The sequence below is a fragment of the Dendropsophus ebraccatus genome, chromosome 2 (assembly GCF_027789765.1).
Source record: "Dendropsophus ebraccatus isolate aDenEbr1 chromosome 2, aDenEbr1.pat, whole genome shotgun sequence".
Lineage (NCBI taxonomy): Eukaryota > Metazoa > Chordata > Amphibia > Anura > Hylidae > Dendropsophus > Dendropsophus ebraccatus.
The window spans coordinates 117,006,949-117,031,168 of record NC_091455.1 but is presented as its reverse complement, the minus strand read 5'-3'; the positions used below and the strand labels follow the sequence as shown (position 1 = coordinate 117,031,168).

Below are 24,220 nucleotides of genomic sequence, written 5' to 3'. Positions count from 1 at the left end.
ACCCCAATATATGTAACGCAGGTTATCCTGAGTAGAATGGTACCCCAGATGTGGGCATAAACCACTGTATGGGCACACAGCCGGGCTCAGAAGGGAAGGAGCGCCAATTACCTTTTTCCGTACAGATTTTTCTGAAGAAGTTTCTGAGCGCCGGTAGCGTTTGCAGTGCCCCTGTAATGTCTACAGAATAGAACCCCCCCCAAAAGTCACCCCTTTTTGGAAAGCACACCCCTCAAAGAATTCATCTTGGGGTAGGATGAGCATTTTGACCCCACAGGTATTAGAGGAAAATTGGCCAGTAATAATGAAAAACTCGATTTTTTCCAATATAATGTTGGTTTAGTTCGAAGTTTCAAAATTTCACAAGGAACAGGAGAAAAAATGTACCACAAAATCTGTAACGCAGGTTCTCCTGAGTACAACGGTACCCCATATGTGGGTATAAACCACTGTATGGGCACACAGCGGGGCTCAGAAGGGAAGGAGTGCGAATTTGCTGGAGCAAAACCGCAGCTAGTAATAGTTATTAGAATAGCGCAGTTACTAAAATAAAAAAAATTTAAAAAAAAAGATTACAGGTAATGTGGGGTGGTTACAGACAGTCTGGGGTGGTTCAGGGTAATCAGGAGGTGGTTACGGTCAACATGGGGTGGTCACGGGCAACGTGGGGTAGTTGCAGGCAACCTAGGGTAGTTACAGGCAACCTGGGGTGGTTAGAGGCAACCTGGGCTGGTTACGGGCAACGTGGGGTGGATACGGAGAACCTGCTGTGGTTACAGACAATCTAGGGTGGTTACAGGCAACCTGCTGCGGTTACTGGAAACGTGGGGTGGTTACGGACAATCTGGGGTGGTTACGGACAATCTGGGGTGGTTACGGACAATCTGGGGTGGATACAGACAATCTGGGGTGGTTACAGACAATCTGGGGTGGTTAAGGACAATCTGGGGTGGTTACGGATAAACTGAAGTCCTTATAGATAATCTGCGGTGGGTACCTGTAATCTGGCGTGGTTACGGGCAATCTGGAGGGGGTCATTGGTAATTTGGGGATAGCAAACTTGACGTGCATATACATTACAAAGTTTCATAACTTTAGGTTATAGTCACTATACTTCATTATAGTGTTTGGCTAGAGTACCACTTTAAACTAAACCTGTAATGTTATTTTTATTCTGGAGGTCAGTCCTATTACAATGATACTCATAGCTTTTTATTATTTTGCTATTTTGGAAAAAGGAAAAAAAAAATTGGTTAACGAAATATGTTTAAAATGGTCCTATTGTGACCATTATAACTTTTTATTTTTTCCATCTATGGGACTCTTTGAGGACTTATTTTTGCACTATGATCTTTAGTTTTTATTGGTACTGTTTCTCTGTTCACACTGTTCACTGTGCAGGATCAATATTGTTATATTTTAATTGTTCAGACAAATTGAAAATAGGTAAAAGAGGGATAATTTGAACTTATTAGGGTAGGGGCTTTTAATATATATATTTATTACACTTTTTGAGCCCCTAAGACTTCTGTAAGCACTCATCATATCACCTCTACTGATTAATGCTATGCTAGCTGTGGGCAGTATAATGGTATGTAATCACATTTGTTCACTTTTTACAATAAAAATAAAAATAAGGAAATGTCTTATTAGAGTTTTCTGCTAAATTAAGTTTCAATAGAAACTATCTGGACACACAAACACAAGCTATCTGGAAGTACAATTTTCGGATGTAACTGTATGAGAGCAATTTAATTCCACAACACAAGTACTGTTATTTAGACCACAATGTGGTACCAACAACGAAATTACTAAATGTTCTAATATAACACAAAGAACAGTGGCAAAATGCATTAAGCACCAAATCTAGGACACACCACTATGCTAGATAATACAGGTCATTGGAACAGAATTTATCAATAGCCTCAAAGCATCTCACCTTTTTCTTCATCTTTACATTCTTGAAAATGGCATGAACTCTCCATGTTTTTGCAAACATTGCCCCAAAAGCTGTTGTGTAGCCTACCGTTAAAATCCATGTTCTGACCTACAAACAAAAAAGATTTAAGAATGTTACATAAAACATCAATATATTTGTACATATTGAAATATATACTGACTTCACTATATGGCCCACTGTATATAGGAACTTGGCCATTCTATATGAGCTTTTTCGACATCCCAGTTGCAGAACCAACAATCTTCACTCTTCTGGGAAGGCTTGCCACAATATTTTTTACATTGTCTCAAGGAATCTATGCCTATTCAGCCAAAAGAACATTTGGGATGTCAGGCACTGATGGTGGGTGAAAAAGTCTGGCTTATCGACATACAAATTCAAGTGTTAAAAGGGGTTTAATACAGGTCTCCGCTATATATATTATTTGTCTGATTGCTCTTTGTTTATATGCCTGTTTTTTATTTGCATGTGACACATACTTGCATCATTTTTGCATCAAAGACGTTACTAATGTGGAAAACTGAGGCAGTACTCCTTCTGCGTTCTTCCCCGCCCCCCATAACGCCCCCTCTCCGCCCCACTGGCAAACGAGGCGCAGATGCATTTCAGTGAAAGGATGGACGGTGTTTTACAGTGTGTGAACCCGACCTAAAAAACCCATAAGGACATATCCCTTTGAGGGTGCCTTCACACGTACCGTATTGCTGCGTATTTTTTTCGCACAAAACTTGCATCAAACTCGCATGAAAGTAGCTGCGTTTTTTGTGGTGTTGAACTTGCCTGTGAAAATCATGTGAAAATCAAAACTCGCATGTAAAAATCGCACCACACAGTGAGAATACACATACATTGACTTGATAGTAATCAGTATCACTGTGGATTTATGTGCGAGAAATACACAGCGATATGGTACGTGTGAAGGCACCCTAAGGGTTTCTGAGCTGCTTTGTGAATCTCACTGCAAAACCAAGAAACCCCTGACATACACTTCATAAATGTGTTGGAAAAATTCAGAACATGATAAATGTAGGAAAAAAAAAAATTACAAAATTGTTAGCTTACTGTTTAGTAAATCCAGGCCAATATATTGGGTGCCATACGATACCACATTTTCACTGTACATTGTAGATGGGTAAGGATGAACATTTTTCATGAAGAACAATGTGGGAAATTTATCAAGGGCTTTGCGCCTTCTTTTAGGTGAATAATGGGATTTTTTTAAACTCATTTTTGTTCTAAGTCCTATTTATGAACCAGTATTCAACGGGAAAACATTTTTTAAAATGCTGTTTTGAGTATTCACCCAAAAGTTTGCATAACTTCTGATTTGCACTAAATTTATCATTTGCAACTTTTTAAAAAAGTCTCACAAACTGGTGCAAACCTGTCTGGTCAATTTGTTAAATTTGTTATTTTTTGGCTGGGTAAAAAACAAATACTCTGCAGAAAAATTGCACGCTTTAGACTCAATAGTAAATGTCCCCCAATGTGTCTTGAAGTGTTATTTTTGCTGGTAAATATGATGTAACATATTAATAAGCACCTGAATACATGTGGAACTGAACCCGATATATTTAGTATACAAGATCTGTTCTTAGCAAGTGAAAAGCTGCACCACAAGTACTCCCTATTACTATTATTTATACTAGTGCTTCTAAATTCCAGTCCGCAGGCCTCACCAACAGGTCATGTTTTGAGGATATATAAAGAAAACCTGTGATAATACCTGATACACTGAGTATAATTATATCACCTGTGAAATACTAAGGAAATCCACAAAACATGACCTGTTGGGGAGGCCTGAGGACTGGAATTGAGAAGCACTGCTTTATATTGTCCTAGAGAATCCCTTTACTGTCCCCTTTCTCATTGCTGACAATATTTGCTGCTATTATGAGTGAATAATTTTTTGATCCAGTGCACAACATCAGATTTTTTTTTCTTTTTACTTTCTGCACCAATCATGTTAATCTCATTTGCTTTGCCAAAAATGGTTGTTATGACCAACATCAATAACACTTTGGCTGCTGGAGTCCTGTAGCTCTAAGAACCCTGGCCATCTGGTATTAATCATGAATAACACTTTGTTGTTACACGCTCATGATGAAGCTCTTCATGTCAATTAACATTCAGATGCTGTTTTCCTGAGCAATAGAAGGAATTATGTCCCTTGTTTTGCTCAGTCACTTTTAAAGAAAATGCATTAGTTGATATACCCTGCAATTTATTATTACCAAGGGTGTATATTCTCTTCTAGAACTTGTCAGCTGGTCCCCACATACAATAATGTTGTCCAGGGGCAGAACTACTGCCGTAGCAGCCATAGCAGCCAGCAGGCCTGCTACATCATGGGGCCCAGTGGTCTGCTCATCCTTGTAATGTCATAGGTTAGCCATTCAGGACATTGTCATGTAGCTGGCTAAGCAGGGATAAGTGCCCCCTTCCTTGCTGGGGCAGATGCAGTGCGCTCTCCATGGGGGGAGGGGGGTGATGTAGGGGCTCCAGAGTTGCTAGCAGTCCCATTATGTCCTGGTAAGCCCCGTCCCCTGTACTGGCCGTGGACGGTACAGGAGCAGGGGTGGGGCTTACCAGGACTGCTAGCAACTCTGAAAGAGGCAGCAGGTAACCCCCAGCCCCTACCATCACCTATCCCCACCCCCCTCATGGAGATTGCACTGCATCTGCCCCAGGAAGGAAGGGCACTTAACCTCCTTCGTTGCTGGTGCAGGTGCAGTGCCAGGACAGTGTGACTCCCAGGGGGTTAAGCCCCTGGGGGTCAGACTGTAACTGCTGTGCAGGGATTTCAAGTATCCTGCTCAGAAGCAGAAGCTTTCTGCTTCTGGGTGGGAAACCGCGTAGGGCAAGGAATCATGGCTTAATGAGGGGATTCCCTGCTACTGTACTGTAAGGTGGGGTGCGCTATGCACCCCTCCTCACTGTACAGCCCCAGAGGGTTAGTAGTGATGCTACTGCATCACTACTTAACCCCTTACACTCCTGCATCCGACCCACGAAGCATACCGGCTCTGCTTTAGATGGTGAAATACACCACCTTTAGTGAGGGGTCAGTCTGCAACTCCTGTGCGACTATTTTAGGTAGTCGCACATGATAAATCATGCCTACTTTCAGCGTAGGCTGAAGTAGGCATGATTGGTGTATGTGTGGTAAAAGTGGCAAAATTGTGCGCAGCTATGCAGTTGCTCAAAATTTTGCAACTTTTCCACTCCAAAAAAATGGCATATATTTTTGATAAATCTCCCCCCGTAGTTCAAATACAAAATCCAATATTATGAAAGTAGTGTTTGGTGGAAAGGTTGTAGTCTATGAACTTATAGATCTAACACTTAAATAGTAAAGGTTATAGTGAAGCCTCATTATTGCAGTCATTTTTTTATTCCTGTACACATACAGTATTACATTTAGAAGTATCAACTAGCTATTTGATATACCCACGCATACATATAGACGTCAAATGGTGATAGTATATTAGTAATGGCCACAATCAATATACAGTGGTACCTCGGTTTAAGAGTAACTTGGATTGAGAGCGCTTTGCAAGAAGAGCTCACAGTTTTCAAAATTGTAACTTGGTTTAAGAGCATTGTTTTCGTTTTAAGAGTTCCCTGTACTGGGTGGGAGCGCGAGTGGCAGGGTCTTCATAGCGGGGTCTACAGCCCTGTACTCTGACCCAGGAAGTCTCCCTCACCTTCCAAATCATAGCAGATCCTCTTCAGGCTGGGGCTTGCATCAGTGGACAGGACTGTGGAGGTAATCTCTCCATAGCTGTAACCCCTCTCTCCCCGGACAGAGAGCGCTGCATGTATGTGCAGCAGCTGTTAATACGGCCCTACCCCAACCCCCCCTTTCCCATTGCTTTCATGTGATCTGCTGACCAGTGAGTTCCAGTGCAAAATATGATATATAGTTGGAGGGCCCTCCAACTATAATGCTTAGTTTATAATACTGGCCTCCTCATATGGGAAAGAGAGACTTTATGAACCCCCCCCCCAGGCTTCTAAACCCAGGTATAAGCACACCCTATACATCCCTATAGCTATGTCCCTGTCTGCCTCCTGCCTGTCTACTGTTGTAAGTGAATTCCTGACCTACCACCTGTCTACCATTGTGGAAGAATTGCTTGTCCTGAGCTCTGTCTCTCTGACTCTGCAAAGTTAATTCAAAAGGGCAGGCTGAGCTAATGTATCTATATACTAGTGTTAACTGTAATGGTGTAAGGATCACTTTTCAACAGTCTCATCTTATCAACATAGAAAGAACAGGAAATCTCAGGCAATGCTTAGATATAGGCTTTGATGTCAGAATATAGCCAGTAAAAAAAAAAATGTATTTTCACTGTTACAAGGGAATGTAACAAAGGGCACCTTGTTGTAACAGTATATTTCTCAGTGATAGCTGATATCTGTAGTGCCTGAACAAATCAGAATGTAATAGAGAGCTTGGCTGTAGACCATGGACTTATTAATGAATCTTGGATGAGAAATGTTCCATGCTAGATATGTGAGACCTTTTATACTGTATTTTTTATATAGTACTGGGATAGGCAAAGTTTTTATGAAAAGTCGACAGATTATCTTCAGAGTAAGGGTCCATTTACACAGAAAGATTATCTGCCAAAGACTTGAAGCCAAAGCCAGAAACAGACTATAAACTGAGATCAGGTCAGGAAAACTTTTCAAATCCATTCCTGGCTTTGGCTTTAGATCTTTTGCAGATAATCTGTCAGATAATCTTTCTGTGTAACTGGAACTCCCGAAGCAAGCCATAGCGTAGAGAAGGTAATATATGCTCTGGCCGGTGGGGGGGTCAAGGGGGATGTGACTGCACATGGAGTACTGCTCCAGTGTACAACTAAGATCTAGAGCTATATTAAAGTCTTATATAGAATGGTTGGACAAAATGGGTTATTTGGTTTGTAGAGATGAGCGCAACTTGAGCAAGTTTGAGTACGATTGGTTGGCATTTCAATGCCATATCCATGTTTTCCAGGACTCCCTAGGGCTGCATCCAACTTCTTCAGCCTCCGGTATTTAAATGCGGAACAACTGGACTAGAGCACGGTCCAGTTGCACTCGAGTGGTCACCAAATTATATTATTCTGGATATATTAAAAAAAATATTGCGGATGAACTGTAGTACAGTATATTTGATACATGTCTACTGTACCATAAACAGGTTTATTGCCCCAGATGTTTGGCAAGTACAGATTACACACAGGGTTACCCCACATGTGGCTAAAGGGTGATTCATTTAGGTTTCTATCATACAGGGCTCTCAAAACCACTTAAAAAATTATATAAGGAGTAAGGAGAGTTAAAAAATAGTACGAGATCTACTGCAACTGGCTTTAACCGAGGTTAAAAAATAGTACGAGAGTACGAGTACTTTAAAAATTAACTGGTCCCAATCAAGTTTGGAAATGTTCACACAAATTGTAGAATTTGTTGTTAACTTCTAAGCCCTCTAGTTTACTATGATGCCAATATAAAGTAAATGTGAGTTATCGGTCTTACAAGCAGAGAATTTACAGTTCTAATTTTAAAGTTTTTGAAAAAAAAGTTTTCCTCAAATAATTACTAAATGTATGGACCACAATTTACTACTAATATAAAGTACAATGTGTCACATAAAATAATCTCACAATCATTTGGATATGATAAAGCAACACAAAGTTACCAACACATTAAGGGGACATTCACACAATCTGTGCACGGTTCGTACATATGGACGATATGCTACAAAACACACTTTGGAACTCCCGGTATCATCACTCAATATGATGCCATGAGTGCCATAATACGCTGTGTTAGTACAGTTGTGTGGAGATTCTTGATCTTTTTCTGCAGACTGTTGCATACTTTCTTATTATAGTTACTTGAGTTACTTTGTTTTAAATACATATTGCAAATACTAATAATCTTAAATTAAATGAGTAAATGACAATGTAATAAGGCATAGAGTGGCGTAATAGTGTAGTATGGTGCATGGAATGAATTGCACAATCTTATTACACACTTATTAGTTTTGGAAAATTAGCCATAGCAAGTATTGACTGAATCCAAATTATCAGACTAATTTAATATTCCATGTGGTGACTATGATAATAGGAAAGGAAAGCTACTTGGATATTAATCTGTAAAAAATGTAGCCGATTTGTAGCCTTATTTATTCTCTGAAATGCAATTATTTTACATGTAGGGGAGGTCACTCGGAGACTGAGAAAACCTGTTTTATAGTAGTTAAAGCATGGTCTTTGACAGATGGAAGTAGGAGTTTTGGCAGAAGCATCCTACTGTATGCAGAGATAAACTTGCAAATGTGGGGATGAAATCACAGTGGCACAGCATCTAATTCCGATTTGTCTCCTGTATTCATCACACAAAAAATACTTAAAAGCACAAACAAAATTAATGAGCAAAATATGACATCTAAAATATCACTGACTTTGTTATGTCTCTGTTAGATAATTACATTTCTGCCATAATATAAAAATTCTTAAAGGAGGTAGCATTACTCCTGAAACCCTTTACTGATCAGCAGAGCAGGAGGCTATACCAGGTACTGCTGCTTAGCCCAAATCATTTGAACGTGGCTGACCTTAAGTACCAAGCACAAGCACATTTAGAGAAAAGCAGACCTCCTAACATTCATTTGAACTAAAGGCGGTGGAGGTTGTCTTGGGGAAGGGACATGCTACATATGGCAAACTATTATCTAATGGGGGGCTATCAGCACAGAGAGGTCTAACTACTATATGGATGAACAGTGGGGACCTTACTACTATATAGATGCACAGTGGGGACCTTACTACTATATGGATGCACAGAGGGGGCTCAACTAAGGGCACAGAGAGGCATAACTATCATGTGGTCCAGAGACACCTTAGTACTATATGGTGGCACAGAGGGAGCCTACTTACTATATGTGCATAGTCAGTTCTCATATTTCTAGGCAGCTTCTGAACATTGCTGAATGCTGAAATACCCAATTACTATGCCTAGTCTTGAATTTATAGAATTATTTATTGAATGTTAGGTTTTACACCCTTTCTGTGATGTAGTATTGGCGATAATTGGGTGTTGATTTGATGTAGCCTACAGAATCTATATAGGACATAATATGGGCAATGGGCACATTGAACGAGATCTGCGTACATTGTCCATATACTTCTCTGTATAGATTTTATGTTATAATATGAATTTCTACAAATTGTGCATACAAACTTTAAACACTCTCAGTAAGAGATAATAAAACTAAAATTATTCATCAATAACAGGAAACCTCTTTAATTAAATGATAATATTATACACAATAATATAGTGCCCTTGGCATAGTATATAGCAGGACTTCTCCACATATAACCTACATAAAATATTCTCAATTTGAAAAAAAAACCTTAGAGTAATGTAATCAGCAGAAAAAAAAGGGGTCAAGTACTCTGGAAAGTAGGAATGTCAAGCACAATATTGAATACATACCACAGCGTATGACTCATACAATTGTGCAGTGCTTACTGACAATACAGTTTAGCAAAGGTGAAAAAGGTATAAAAACAGCAGATGCAGAATTACTTACGGTGCACAAAGTTTCAAATGTTTTTGCTGATACAAATGATCCATCAAGGCCAAACAGAAATATAGAAGCATAGGAAAGCATTCCTCCAAGGATAATAAGGTTGTTCATATAAGGACTAGACATCTTTATTAACCTGTCAAAGGGAACACACAGGCCGAATGATGATAGAAAGACTAGCACTTGAATACAAACGAGAACATTGTGTTTAAGGTTATTTTTTGACATTCAAATGCTAATACTTTTTCTGTCTACAGGTATTTGAGACACTATCTATCTACAGCCTAAATGATTGAATTTTATCATTTATATCGACCATACCCTAGGCAGAATGTAATCGGAGTCTATAGTTGCCAACATTTGACATTTTTTTCCAGGGCCACTTTAGTGTTGACAAGAGGTGTGGCCTCTGTGGGGTGTGTCTTGTTGTGGATGTGGCTGCTGTGGGGTGTGGCCTATCATGGATGTGGTTTTCAGGGTTTGGCTTGTCACCAGTGCCTTTTATTAGAATTTTTCAGTTAGAATTTTACAACCTTCATCCTCCTGCCCCTCCATCATCATACTATTACCCCTTCATCCTCCTGTCCTTCCATCATCATACTACTCCCTTCATCCTCCTGCCCCTCCATCATCATCATACTACTACCCCCTTTATCCTCCTGCCACTCCATCATCATACTACTTCCCCTTCATCATCATACTACTACCCCTTCATACTCCTGCCCCTCGATCATTATACTACTACTCCCTTCATCCTCCTGCTCCTCCATAATCATAACTTTCCCTTCCTCATCATCAAAATACTACCCCCTTCATCCTCCTGCCCCTCGATCATTATACTACTACCCCTTCATCCTCCTGCTCATCCATCATCATACTACTACCCCCTTCATCTTCCTTCCTCTTAATCATCATTATCATCATCATACTACTACCACCCCTTCATCATCCTCCTGCCCCTTCCCTATGATACTACTAACCCTCATCCTCCTGCCCCTCCATTATCATACTACTACCCCCTTAATCCTCCTACCCCTCTATCATTATACTTCTACCCCTTAATCCACCTACCACTCCATCATTATACTACTACCCCTTCATCCTCCTGCTCATCCATCATCATACTGCTACCCCCTTCATCCTCCTTCCTCTTAATCATCATTATCATCATCATACTACTACCCATTCATCATCCTCCTGTCCCTTCACCATCATACTACTACCCCTCATCCTCCTGCCCCTCCATTATCATACTACTATCCCCTTAATCCTCCTACTCCTCTATCAATATACTTCTACCCCTTAATCCACCTACCCCTCCATCATTATACTACTACTCCTTCATCCTCCTGCTCATCCATCATCATACTACTACCCCCTTCATCTTCCTTCCTCTTAATCATCATTATCATCATCATACTACTACCACCCCTTCATCATCCTCCTGCCCCTTCCCTATGATACTACTAACCCTCATCCTCCTGCCCCTCCATTATCATACTACTACCCCCTTAATCCTCCTACCCCTCTATCATTATACTTCTACCCCTTAATCCACCTACCCCTCCATCATTATACTACTACCCCTTCATCCTCCTGCTCATCCATCATCATACTACTACTCCTTCATCCTCCTTCCTCTTAATCATCATTATCATCATCATACTACTACCCCTTCATCATCCTCCTGCCCCTTCACCATCATACTACTACCCCTCATCCTCCTGCCCCTCTATTATCATACTACTACCCCCTTAATCCTCCTACCACTCTATCATTATACTTCTACCCCTTCATCCTCCTGCTCCTCCATCATCATACTACTACCCCTTATCATCCTCCTGCCCCTTCACCCTCATACTACTACCTCTCATCCTCCTGCCCCTCCATTATGATACTACTACTACCCCCTTAATCCACCTACCCCTCCATCATTATTCTACTACCACTTCATCCTCTTGCTCATCCATCATCATACTACTAACCCCTTCATCCTCCTTCCTCTTAATCATCATCATCTTACTACCCCCTTTATCCTCCTGCCCCTTCATCATCATACCACTACCCCCATCATCTATAATTAAAACAAAAAAGCTATACTCTACACCTGTATGGTTCCTCTAGTCCCCCAGCGACTCCTCTACCTGCTCTACATGAGTGACATCCCTCGCGCCAATTGCTGGGAGGAGAGAGCGCCCCCTTGTTGCTGGAGGCAGATACTGCTTGCAGCCACAAAAGATACTGTCACAGCAGGAGCTTTTGGTTAGACAAGTGCAGCAACACTTATTTAGATACCTAGATATCATGGTCACTATTGACCATAGAACTTAGGGGGTTAAGCAGGTGGCACTGGAGTGATCGCCAGTGAGATCATCAGCAACTTGACCTGCAAAATGATGAAAAGGACAACTAAAATTCCTGCATTTGTGGGGGAACACAAGTGAGAGGAATGATAAAGATTAGAGATTTGTATTTAGGAATTCTTTTAGTTTAGCTGTCCTTATTTTCATGCTCTAAGGCCTAATTCACACATCTGTTGATCTGTCCGCGATTGCGGGCATGTATTTGCGGACAGAACTTAAAACCAATGTTATTCAATGGCCCAGTTGACACCCCAGTATGTGTATACGGGGCCGCGATCCGTGCCGCACAGCTCACTAGGGTAAACGTAGTGCGCCGCGAAGCAGGCACATTTGCCCACATTGATCAATCTGCATAAAACTGTAACTGTTTTTGCCACAGCTTTCATTTTACCAGAGCTATGAAAGCTGAGCTGTGATTGGTTGTAATTGGCATAACAGATTTGGTTTCAAGCTGATTGATATTGATTGATCTGGGCCACTGTGTGCCTGGGTGTAAAAGTTCTTAATACATTATGTAAAACCTGGGGATAATACTAATAGAGTAATGGGAACTTTATGAAAATAGTGGCAAATGTGCTGTAGGTGATAGTCCATCCATTTTAGTTAACATTCTGCAATTGTGTTAACAATGACAGCAAACGTCTGTTCTTGGGAGAAACTTTTCATTAATGTGCCGACTTGACCTGCTCCATACATGTTACATACATGCACAGTAAAAAATGATATTTGCATCTTCTTCTTATCTAAATATGCTACATTAAGAAAGTCTAAATAGCATATGATGCTAATGCTACTTACTTCTGATTCCTGTTTTTAATGTTAAAAAATAAAAAGGTGCTGGCCATAATCATTCCAATAATAGTTATGGCAGAGAGAATACTGTACAGCGGCAAGTAGATTTGGCGTCGCTCCATTCGGATAAAAGTTTGATCTTTTGGAGGCTCCACTCCTAAAATTAGTAGAAAACAAAGGTTTTAATATGTGTGCAAATTGTTTTTATTAACAAGTCATGTTGGGAAGTCTTTTATTTTCTTGGTGCTCCTGCAGTATTGTGGTTTGAAACTAATAAGGATATGAGGGAGCGTGAGGGTGTGAATGCAACCTTTGAACTTAAAGGAGAAGTCCAGCAAACATTTTTACTAAAGTATTGTATTGCCCCCCAAAAGTTATACAAATTACCAATATAGACTTATTACAGGAAATGCTTATAAAGTGCTATTTTCCCTGCACTTACTACTGCATCAGGGCTTCACTTCCTTGATAAAATGGTGATATCACGACCCGACTCCCAGAGCTGTGCGGGCTGTGGCTGCTGGAGAGGATGATGGCAGGGGGACACTGAGGGACAAAGGGCACTGGAGGGACACTAAGCATCCCCCTGCCATCATCCTCTCCAGCAGCCACAGCCCGCACAGCTCTGGGAGTCGGGTCGTGACATCACCATTTCATCCAGGAAGTGAAGCCTTGATGCAGTAGTAAGTGCTGGGAAAAAAGCACTTTTTGTGCATTTCGTGTAATAAGTGTATATTGCTGATTTGTATAACTTTTGGGGGGCAATACAATACTTAAATAAAATTTTTTGCTGAACTTCTCCTTTAACAAAGTTACTTATAGTTCTATATTTACAATATTTGGTGGGTACTGTTTAGTCTTTTGTGCATTATCTTTGTAGGTACATACCTTGAAATCTGATAGTGTCATTGATCAGTTCGAGGCTGTCAGCTACTGCATTGTATTCACCCACCTTCACCTCTTTACCATCTGCAGAAATAAAGGGAGGAAGTAAAAGGTTACACTATATAATACGCTTTACCTTTTTTCTGTGAGAAACACAAGCAGGAAATACTAAAAAAGTACAAAGACAACTATGAAACACTCTTTTGCTTTACACTCATTTTGTGTAAAAAAAAATATCAGATTTTACAAATTACTATGTTCAATAATACAGGTTGGACAACAAACAACATTTAGCACCTATTCACAGATCACTGGGGGTCCAACCACTGGGATTCCATCAGTCACTAGAAGAGCTTTTTAAATATCATATTTGAATAAAACAGTAGTCACATATGTTAACTACCAATCCATTTACTGTCTGGGACTGTCATTGATAAATGTTTGTGGTCCAACCCCTTTAAGAAAATAAGATTGAACCAATCCCTTTAAACTTTATCACCTATTTTAGAATTAAAAGTCTGTATGCATTAACAGAACTGCAACTTCTTGCATTTATTGGGCTGCAGGTTAATTGATCTGAACGAACAAGGATGAGATCTAGGATGCTATGAATAGGGATCATTAAACCCACAATTTGGCTAGGGGACTTGGCTGTAATATGGGCACAAAAATAATATGTGCTTGTGTGAAACTGGCCTTAACCTCTTCCTGCCACAGTGATTTTTAATAACTTTTTGTTCCTCCTCGCCTTTTAAAATTTAGTATTATTCTGTGAACTAATCTATATGGGTCTTATTTTAGCAGGACATGTTGCACTTCTTTTAGAAACTTATAATATTCTGCCTACTATTACTCTACCAGTGTCCTCTTTTTGATGTGTGAGCTTTAGTTATTATTGGTACCATTTTGGGGTAGATATAACATTTTGATCACTTTCAATCCATGACCAAACACTGACAATGCTAGCATTAGCTTTTTCTTCTCTGCCAGCATTCAATTAGCGAGATCAATAACATTATATTTTAATAGAAAAGACTTCCATGAATGCATTTACGCCAATCATTTTAATATTTATTTGTTTTCGCTTTTTTTTTCTTTTCGTCCATTTACTGTATTGCATTTTTGCAAGATTTATCCTTGTGCCCCCCCCTCCAAAAAAAAACAGGTGCAAAAAAATAACAGTATCTATATTTGTAGACTCTAATAGGGCGTGCCTATTAAGTCAGTGGGGACATTCCCCACTGTCTGGATAGGACTGTATACATGACATGTGATATTGGAGGCAAGGGCATTCCTTTCTGCCTGGATACCGGAGCTTATCTTCTCTCTTAGCCAAGAAGTTAGTGTATACTCCCCTGCTCCTGAGCTTCTCTTCTCAATGACAGCTGTATACAACAGTAATTCTGCATCAGTAGAGAATTTCGGCAGCCAGGGAGAGCGTGCACTGACATCCTGACACCCTGGACACAACAAATGCAAAGCATAAAGTTCCTGGACTGTCTCCACCTCCTCTCACTGCTCTACATGCGTTGTTGCATCTGCCGTAAATGTACTGACACAGCAGCTGCCAGCAGGGCCTGAGTTAGGCGGGGCAATCTGGGAAGTTGCCCACGTCCCCCAGAAGTTATATAACTACACCCATATTACTATATTCTTCCATTTTTGCACAAAATCACCTCATTTGTTTGCAGCAATTTTGTGCAAATTACTGAAAAAAATTCAATGGTTTTGCACAAAACCAGCAGATACTAGTAATGTGGGTGTAGTCCTATAAATGTTAGGGCTGTGCACATCCCATAGAAGACATAGGAATACTTACATTCTATCTGTAAGGACCTGTAAAGGTGTTCTTGCAGATATGAGATGTGGACATGAGCAGTACATGGGGGAGGCCATAGAGAACTACAGTATATAGGTGGTATAGACAGTATTACGGGGGCATGACAGCAGTTCTTAGGAAAAGGAGGTGGGGGAACAGTATATAGGAAATGGTGACAAAAGAGCAGTATTTGGGACATATGATTATATAGGTAATTAGATATAGAGGTTTATATATCTAACTTGAAATGTGTAACTATACTGAGTATAGTGGGGAGGGGGAAGGGAGCCAGCCACACCGTGCGGGAGCTAGCTGCAACTGCTGACTCAGCATGTAAACAAAAGACTGGATGTAAACAACAAAGAAAGGGCTTGTATATGAAACATAGAAGTGACAAATTACAGATTTCCACAAAATGACTCATTATGCATGCTATAGTATGGGTAGGTGTTTCAGAATTTTTTTTTGTGTGTGTTAAGTTGGAAAACCCCTTTAATCTATGCAGCTATTCATGTGGGTGTATAAGAAATGTACAAATTTAAAAATGGAATGCGCTGCTTTCATCAATTCTGTTGATTAAAAAAACACCCATTAAAGTTAATAAAATGGAATTAAAGTACAGATGCTTCTAGAGTTAGCATTAACGCCTGCAGAAGCATCATAGATGCTTCCACTCAGTAGTCAATTTATTTAGAAATAAAGCAATAACAGACAAAAAGCACAATGCTGAGACGCGTCAAAGGTGTAAATTATGGAGGATACAAGCACTTACTGAATTAAAATAGGCATGGTAGATATGGTGACAGGTCCTAGTTAAGCTTATCTTGGATTAATGCTACAATGAGATATTGATAACCTTAGAGGCAACTTTAATCATAAAGTATAATTTACAAAATACTTAAAAATAATCATCTTGAAAAATATCAGTTGAAGAATACTCGAGAAATTAGTCATACACCAGGTCCTACATATATGTAAGCACATGAACTTGCTACAGTAACCGTGACAGGAACATTTATTGTTCTTCTTCAACCAAGTTCAACACAAGAACAGGACAGGACAGTCTACTGAGATTGTAGACATGAACATTGCACCTGAATTCCCACAGGCATGTACTAGTATCTTTCCAGTGAAAAAGACTGACATCCCAAGGAAACAGGACCAACCCTAGTATACGCTTGTTGGGGAATATCAGGTGTCCTTGTTGCCTGACATGAGTCGGGTCCAACACTGTTGACATTGTGTGTAGGCAGATATGGTACTGCACTGATACAATCTAATACATTTTCTTAGATCTTATGGATTCTTGCCTTTGTTTACAATGCATAGGTTTACATTTAGCGCTTACTAGTACCTTGAAATAAAAAAAGGAAACAGAGAAGTTCTTACAAATTTAAATCCTTCACAAAATCTCAAGCTGTTACTTTATTTTAAGAACTCAGAGAAATCAAAAGGCTGATGTGTAGAAAGGTCATTTAGTCTATTACACATGGGAATGTATTTAGTTAGGTTTACTAATAAAATATAGATATATGCAAAGACTTTGTGTTGCATTTAATGCAGATTATACTATTTCTTGCAATGCACTTGAGGTGGAAGGTTTCCATCTAAATAGGGGACTTAAAGCAAAACCTTGGGCACATTTGCATAATTAGTAAAAATTAACCCATTAAGATGTGGTTACAGCATCCATGAGCAGGATATACCATTCAGGCAAATAACAGCATCAAGGTTTAGCACATGGTAAATTTGATAGTCTAAATTAAGTTGTGAATGTCTGTACCCCTTGTGGTCTAGGGCAAAGGAGAAGAGGTTAATGCCAGAATGGTCATCAAAGACAAAAAGGAGTTACTATGAAACATTAAGTAGGAGAAAGTAATGATCCCTGGTTGTTTATGGCTGTGAATGGGTTATTCTTACAATCCCTGATTGTTTATAGTAGTGAAGGGGTTAATGTTAGAATTCCTGGTGGTCTAGAGTAGTGAGGAAGAAAAGTACTCTAATAATAAGTCACAAGGAAAAACATAATGCTGAAGTGTGTATTAAACGCATCTACACCTCCAGATATGACCTGTACAATGAGTAAGGATATGCTGGGAACTGCTCTGTTACAAACTGGAAAAGTGCATGCCATCACCATGCTGCACATCATGCATGGACTACAGAACTTGTCAGACACAATCTGAGGGAAAGTAAACATTTATATCCAGTGACTCCCAAGTGGCATCTTCTTGGACTTGAGCCATCTTCTTTCTTTTTCTTCTTTCAGCCCAGACCATCATGAAGATCTCTTTCTGCTACTACTATGCAGAGATCTTCGGATAGTCACCTTGGGGGAGATTTATGAAACATGGTGTAAAGTGAAACTGGCTCAGTTGCCCCTAGCAACCAATCAGATTCCACCTTTCATTTTCTAAATAGTCTGTGAGGAATGAAAAGTGGAATCTGATTGGTTGCTAGGGGCAACTGGGCCAGTTTCACTTTACATCATGTTTGATAAATCTCCCCCCTTATGTATTAGCTCTAAATTCTGCCACACACTATGCCCCTAAATACTGTCAGTTACTGTGCCCTTCTAAATACCATATTGCCCTACACTGTGCCCTTGAATATACTACTGCCACACACTGTGCCCCTGAACACAGTTCTGTCATATACTGTGTCCTGTAAATATACTGTGCCACTGTGTCTCATGAATGCACAGTGCTACTCTACTTCATAAATGTACTGTGCAACTGTGCTCCATAAATGCATCGTGCCACTGTCCCCCATAAATACACTGTGTCACTGTCCCCCATGAATTAACTGTGCTGCTGTTATTCATAAATACACTTTGCCACTTAACCTCAAAAACACACTGTGCTGCTGCCCCCCATAAAAAGACTGTGCTACTGTCCCTCATAACAATTTACCACTGTCCCTTCAAATGACTATGCCACTATTCCCATAAAAACACTGCGGTGCTGTCCCATACATGCAGTGTGCCGCTGTCCACAGAAAAACACTGTTAAATTGTCCCAATAAATGCACTGTGCTGGTGTCCCAATAAATGGACTGTGCTGCTGTCCCCCATTAATACACCGTACTACTGTCCCCCATAAGTACACTGTGCAGCTGTCCCCGAAAAATACACTGTGCCACTGTACTCATAAATACATTGTACCGCTGTCCCCATAAATGCAGTGTGCCAGTGTCACCATAAATACACTGTGCTGCTATACCCCTAAGTTCACTTTACCATTCTCATCTGTGGCTCCCTATATCATTATTTCTGAACCTGTGGCTCTCCAGTTGGTGCAAAACTACAACTTCTATCATGTGCGGACAGCATGGCATTATAGGAGTTTAGAGAATTCTGCTTCTAAAAACCTGTCCCCCTGACAAATCTCCCCTATACTGGCTCTGATAGTGCTCTCTTGCTTTGGCCATTTTAGTCAGGCCTGGGCGAAACAGGGATTTAGGCAGCAGTGTGCTGAGTCTTGAGTTCCTTTTTGTATGTTGTTCATGTTATCCTGATTTTTCCTTAGTTTGTTTCCTAGATGGCTTTCATTGCTTTGCCTAAGCTGTGTTTTTGTGAGTCTTAGTGCTTTCTGTCTATTGGGGATAATAAAGGGACAGCTAGCCAGTTTAGGCTAGGAGAAGGTACAGTATAGGGAATGATAGAGAGAGTTAAAGCCCTACAAGACATGGTGGCTATATATTATACAGGCTGATGTTGCCCTGTGTAACAGGGCTAGCAAGCAGCCAACAAATGCTTGTTCAATGGCTGTTCAGGTAATTTTAACCTGTCAAAAAAGTCATAGGCGAGTAGCCACATCTCCCCATGTAACAGGGGATGAGTGGACGATGCCAAATTTCATGATGGCCCCCTGTCACTCTTGATAGATACAGATCATCACACTCTAGATCCTGCAGTCTTAGAGGGTCCCTTTTATGAGGAGGTCTCATTCTAGGACCTTCTATAGGCATTTGGAATCTGATGGCAGTAACTCTGCTTACTTACAGCATTTATCAGGAAGTCAGAAAATCATAATGCAAATGCAGCCTAAAAGCTTGTTACAGACCACTGAAGACATGAGGATCCAACGTATTGGAGGATTGGAAGGTCATTTACAAATCTGCATAGCTTTCTGACACCAATTGACTTTATTTTTTTCTCTCCAGTGTGTCCCTCTAATGTTTAGTTAGTACAGTGGTGCCTTGGATTACGAGCATAATTCGTTCCGGGACTGTGCTTGTAATCCAAATCCACTCTTAAACCAAAGCAAATTTTCCCATAAGAAATAATTGAAATGCAGACAATTGGTTCCACACTCCAAAAATAATGATTTATTATTCTGAATAACAGGTAAAATTAATGAAACAAACATTCAGAAACAGCAGAATATGTGATAATATAGGTTACTGTACAGCAATGGAGAGGATGGGAAACACAAGGGCTGACAGAGACTGCAGGGAGCATGAAGGAATGAGCAGGGCAGATGTGTGGGCACAGTATAGCAGTGCTCTCTGTCCGGGGAGAGAGGGGTTACAGCTATGGAGATAACCTCCACAGTCCTGTCCCCTGATGCAAGCCCCAGCCTGAAGTGGATCTGCTATGATTTGGAAGGTGAGGAAGACCTTCTGGGTCTGAGTACAGGGCTGTAGACCCCGCTATGCAGACCATGCCCCTCCTCCATGTGCGCTCCCACAGTACAGGGAGCTCTTACACCAAAGCAATGCTCTTAAACCAAGTCATAATTTTGAAAAACTGTGAGCTCTTATATCAAAACACTCTTAAACCAAGTTACTCTTAAACCAAGGTACCACTGTACTTTGATGAGCAGTGCTTATTGCTTATTTTGTATTTTGTTCCCTGTGAAGGCTGTATTTTTTTTTTATTCTGAAAATAAAGACAAAAAGCCCTGTTTTGAACTGTATTTCTGTGCCACTAACTGCTACTTTACACTATTTGCCCAGCACTACAGATTTACTTTAATTTTCCACACCTTACAATGTCCTGAAAGTATTTTTAATCAAATGCTTCTGCAAATACCTCTTACACAGCAGTGGATGGTCACAGACTGGAAGCATGCTTGTTCTTTAAAAAAGGTCATTGCAGGTTCTTTTCTGTTGTTTCAAACATTAATGCTCAATCTGCAATGGCTCTCACCCAGCCTTGCGTTATTTCAAGAAGGTAAATCTGGTCCCAAACCAGCTGCTACCAGCCGGGGTGAGGACTCCGGTAAACAAAGCTGTGATGCGTCAGTGGCTAAACCTATACCCCATGAGACAGGTGCAGAGGTACTCAGTGAAGGTTTTTCAGTTCATGTTACTAATTTAATAGTTGTTGTTATTACAAAGAATGTTAAATCTGTTAGAGTTTATCAAGGGGCAGTACAAGAAAAGCTAGACAAGGGAATTACCATTTGTTGTATGGTTGGTCCATTGCAAGAACCTACTCTCAGCAAGGTCCATATTTCCCTGCTTAGGGTTGTTGCAAAAACAAAACAAAAACAGAAAACAAACAAACATCTCCCTGTTTGGCGGCCCGTCAGTGCAATGACGACTGTTGTTCATTATTCTAGTTTAGGTGACTAATTTCCCTTTGGGTGCATCTTTAATTGAAAAGTCCACTGAATTTATTAGTAAAAATTGTGAAAGTACTGTAAAAAAAGAAAAACTGTGTGTGAAAAACTAAAAAATAACGTCTGCTGTTTGCAATAGATGTCTGAAATTAATTGACACAATCATTATTTTGATGCCCGCTCAGTCAATGTCTGTTATTTCATACACTGTTTGCATTGAAATCTATTAAATTGCGGCAATAACAGACATCTATTTAAATAGAAAAGGCAGCTGCCCTTTCTCTTTCTTTGACGAGGTGGGGATACACAGCCTAATGGTGAGAGATTTATCTGACCAATTTTTGAAGCCGAAGCCAGGAATGGATTTGAAGAGAGAAGAAATCTTAGGGCCCTATTCCACCGGATGATTGTTCGCATAATCGTTAACGATTAACGATCTCAAACGACCGCTATTGCGAAAGACCTGAAAACGTTCACTCATTTCCATGGAACGATAATCGTTACTTATGATCATAATTGCGATTGTTTTTTCTTCGCTATTTCTTCGCTATTGTGTTCGTATCTATTGCAAACGACTGAACGATGTCTTATCCAATGCGAACGATTTGCGAACGTTTTACGAACGAGCAACGATAAAAATAGGTCCAGGTCTTATAAAGCGATCAACGATTTCTCGTTCGGTCGTTAATCGTTAACTGCATTTCAACGGAACAATTATAGTTTAGATTCGAACAATTTAACGATAATCTGAACGATAATCGTCCGGTGGAATAGGGCCCTTAGCCTTTCCTTTATGACCTGTTCCCTGTTTAGTCTGTTCCTGGCTTTGGCTTAAAAAATCTGTCACATAAATCTCTCTGTAAACGCACCCTGAGGCTGGTAAGGACATTTAGCTACTTTACACATTATTTGGATGATTTTGTTGGCCTGGCCAATTATATTTGTTTCTCTTTGTTGTCCAAATGCCACTATGTTATGGTGTTCTGCTATTGATGAAGAAGATGAATGACTTATCTACCTTTATGCGTTTTTTGGAAATTTCTATAGATACAGTATGATGATCGCCTTGCCTACAATACCTTGATAATGTATTCATTGTGTCCTTAAAGCGACTGCAGTCTTGGCTTAGTGAGCTTATATTTGTTTTTCATGAACTCCTTATGGGTAGTTTTGATCTTTAGACTACAACTTGCTACAATTGCCGTCAATTTTATTAGGCTTTACAAAGTATTATAAAAATGACTTACAAGTTAGTGAGTTTAACAGTAAATTGTACTTCATGCTTCAGAAAGTCAACAGCTGTGGTCTAGAATTGTTTACTGGTGCATCTGGCTCACATGATTTTTAAACGGTTTTTGTTTCTTTGTGGGTTGAATCCTATTTGTGTACCTTTTGGACAGAGTTTGAATCCACAATCTCCCATAATCGTCTCCCATATGGCATCAACATATCCTTAAAGGGGTATTCCAGGTTATTTTGATATTAATTCTACTAATTTGTCTTGTAATATAATTAATATATCTCATTGGTTTCTATTATAAATTTTGTCTCTTTCTCTCTATTTTTACATTAGTCACGTGGTTCTGTGACGTCACCGGCCCGGCCCCCTCCTTTCTCTATAATCATCCCGATGTCTCCCCCGGCCCCCTCCTTCCTCTATAATCATCCCGATGTCTCCCCCGGCCCCCTCCTTCCTCTATAATCATCCCGATGTCTCCCCCGGCCCCCTCCTTCCTCTATAATCATCCCGATGTCTCCACCAGCCCCCCTCATTCCTCTATAATCATCCTGATGTCTTCCCCGGCCCCCTCCTTCCTCTATAATCATCCGGATGTCTCCCCTGGCCCCCTCCTTCCTCTATAATCATCCCGATGTCTCCTCCGGCCCCCTCCTTCCTCTATAATCATCCCGATCTCTCCACCGGCCCCCCTCCTTCCTCTATAATCATCCCGATCTCTCCACCGGCCCCCCTCCTTTCTCTATAATCATCCCGATGTCTCCCCTGGCCCCCTCCTTCCTCTATAATCATCCCGATGTCTCCCCCGGCCCCCTCCTTCCTCTCTAATCATCCTGATGTCTCCCCCGGCCCCCTCCTTCCTGTGTATACAGTCCTTTTCAAATATTATTCACCCCATCCCCCGGTCTCGGCACCTCTGGCACTCAGCTGACAGGCTTTCTCTCTCTCTCTGTGAAGCAGGAGAGATTTCTTTCCTGCTCCGTACACAGTCACACAGAGAGAGAGAGAGAGAGCCTGTCAGCTGAGTGCAAGAGGTGCCGAGACCGGGGGATGGGGTGAATGATCTTTGAAAAGGACTGTATACACAGGAAGGAGGGGGCCAGGGGGGACATCGGGATTATTATAGAGGAAGGAGGGGGGCCGGGGGAGAGATCGGGATGATTATAGAGGAAGGAGGGGGCCGGGGGAGAGATCAGGATGATTTTAGAGGAAGGAGGGGGCCGGGGGAGATTGGGATGATTACACTGGCAGGGGGTGGAGGGTTTTAGTGATTATATAGGAGGTGGATGCGACCTCCTTCACACTGACAGGCCGCCCGGGGAACAGGGTGTCATGTGACCTTCCGTGTGCAGGGAGGCCATTTGTAAGGCTCTGCTAGCTTTCTAACTACATAAATAGCAAGAGGCCGGCCGATCCTTCCGGTCCGGTCACAGAACCATGTGACTAATATAAAAATAGAGAGAAAGAGACAAAATTTATAATAGAAACCAATGAGATATATTAATTATATTACAAGACAAATCAGTAGAATTAATATCAAAATAACCTGGAATACCCCTTTAAGATGCATTGACAATATAGCTGCTATTCTCTCAATCAATAATTAAACTTTTAATTGGGGACCAGCATTTCCTGACGTGTCATAGGACCATTGGCTTGTTGTTTTTACTATTGTCCTTTCCACTGGATTTGTGTGTGAAAACCCCTAATAGTTTTGTTCATTACTTATTTCTGTGGGGGTATGCACTGTTAGCATTAAAAGTAAAGATTGTATTAATTTTCATTTTTGCATTCTTGCTTGTATATTGGTGATTTGTAGAGATGAGCGAACCTCGATCATGCTCGAGTCGATCTGAACCCGAACTTTCAGCATTTGCTTAGCGGTGGCTGCTGAAGTTGGATAAAGCTTTAAGGCTATGTGAAAATCATGGATATAGTCATTGGCTGTATCCATGTTTTCCAGACAACCTTAGAGCTTTATCCAAGTTCAGCAGCCCCAGCTAATC

General features: G+C 40.6%; 1 protein-coding gene across 3 annotated transcripts in view; it reads right to left on the bottom strand.

Moving 5' to 3' along the window:
- Positions 1–24,220, bottom strand: part of GABBR2 (gamma-aminobutyric acid type B receptor subunit 2) — a 505,458-nt gene that overhangs the window by 127,248 nt on the left and 353,990 nt on the right. For all 3 annotated transcript variants that reach the window (XM_069958150.1, XM_069958151.1, XM_069958152.1), the window contains exons 9-12: positions 13,595–13,675; positions 12,713–12,863; positions 9,555–9,687; positions 1,940–2,047 (exon numbers count right to left, since the gene is read on the bottom strand). In XM_069958150.1, coding sequence (XP_069814251.1) covers positions 1,940–2,047; positions 9,555–9,687; positions 12,713–12,863; positions 13,595–13,675 — 473 coding nt within the window. The remainder of the gene's footprint in view (positions 1–1,939; positions 2,048–9,554; positions 9,688–12,712; positions 12,864–13,594; positions 13,676–24,220) is intronic.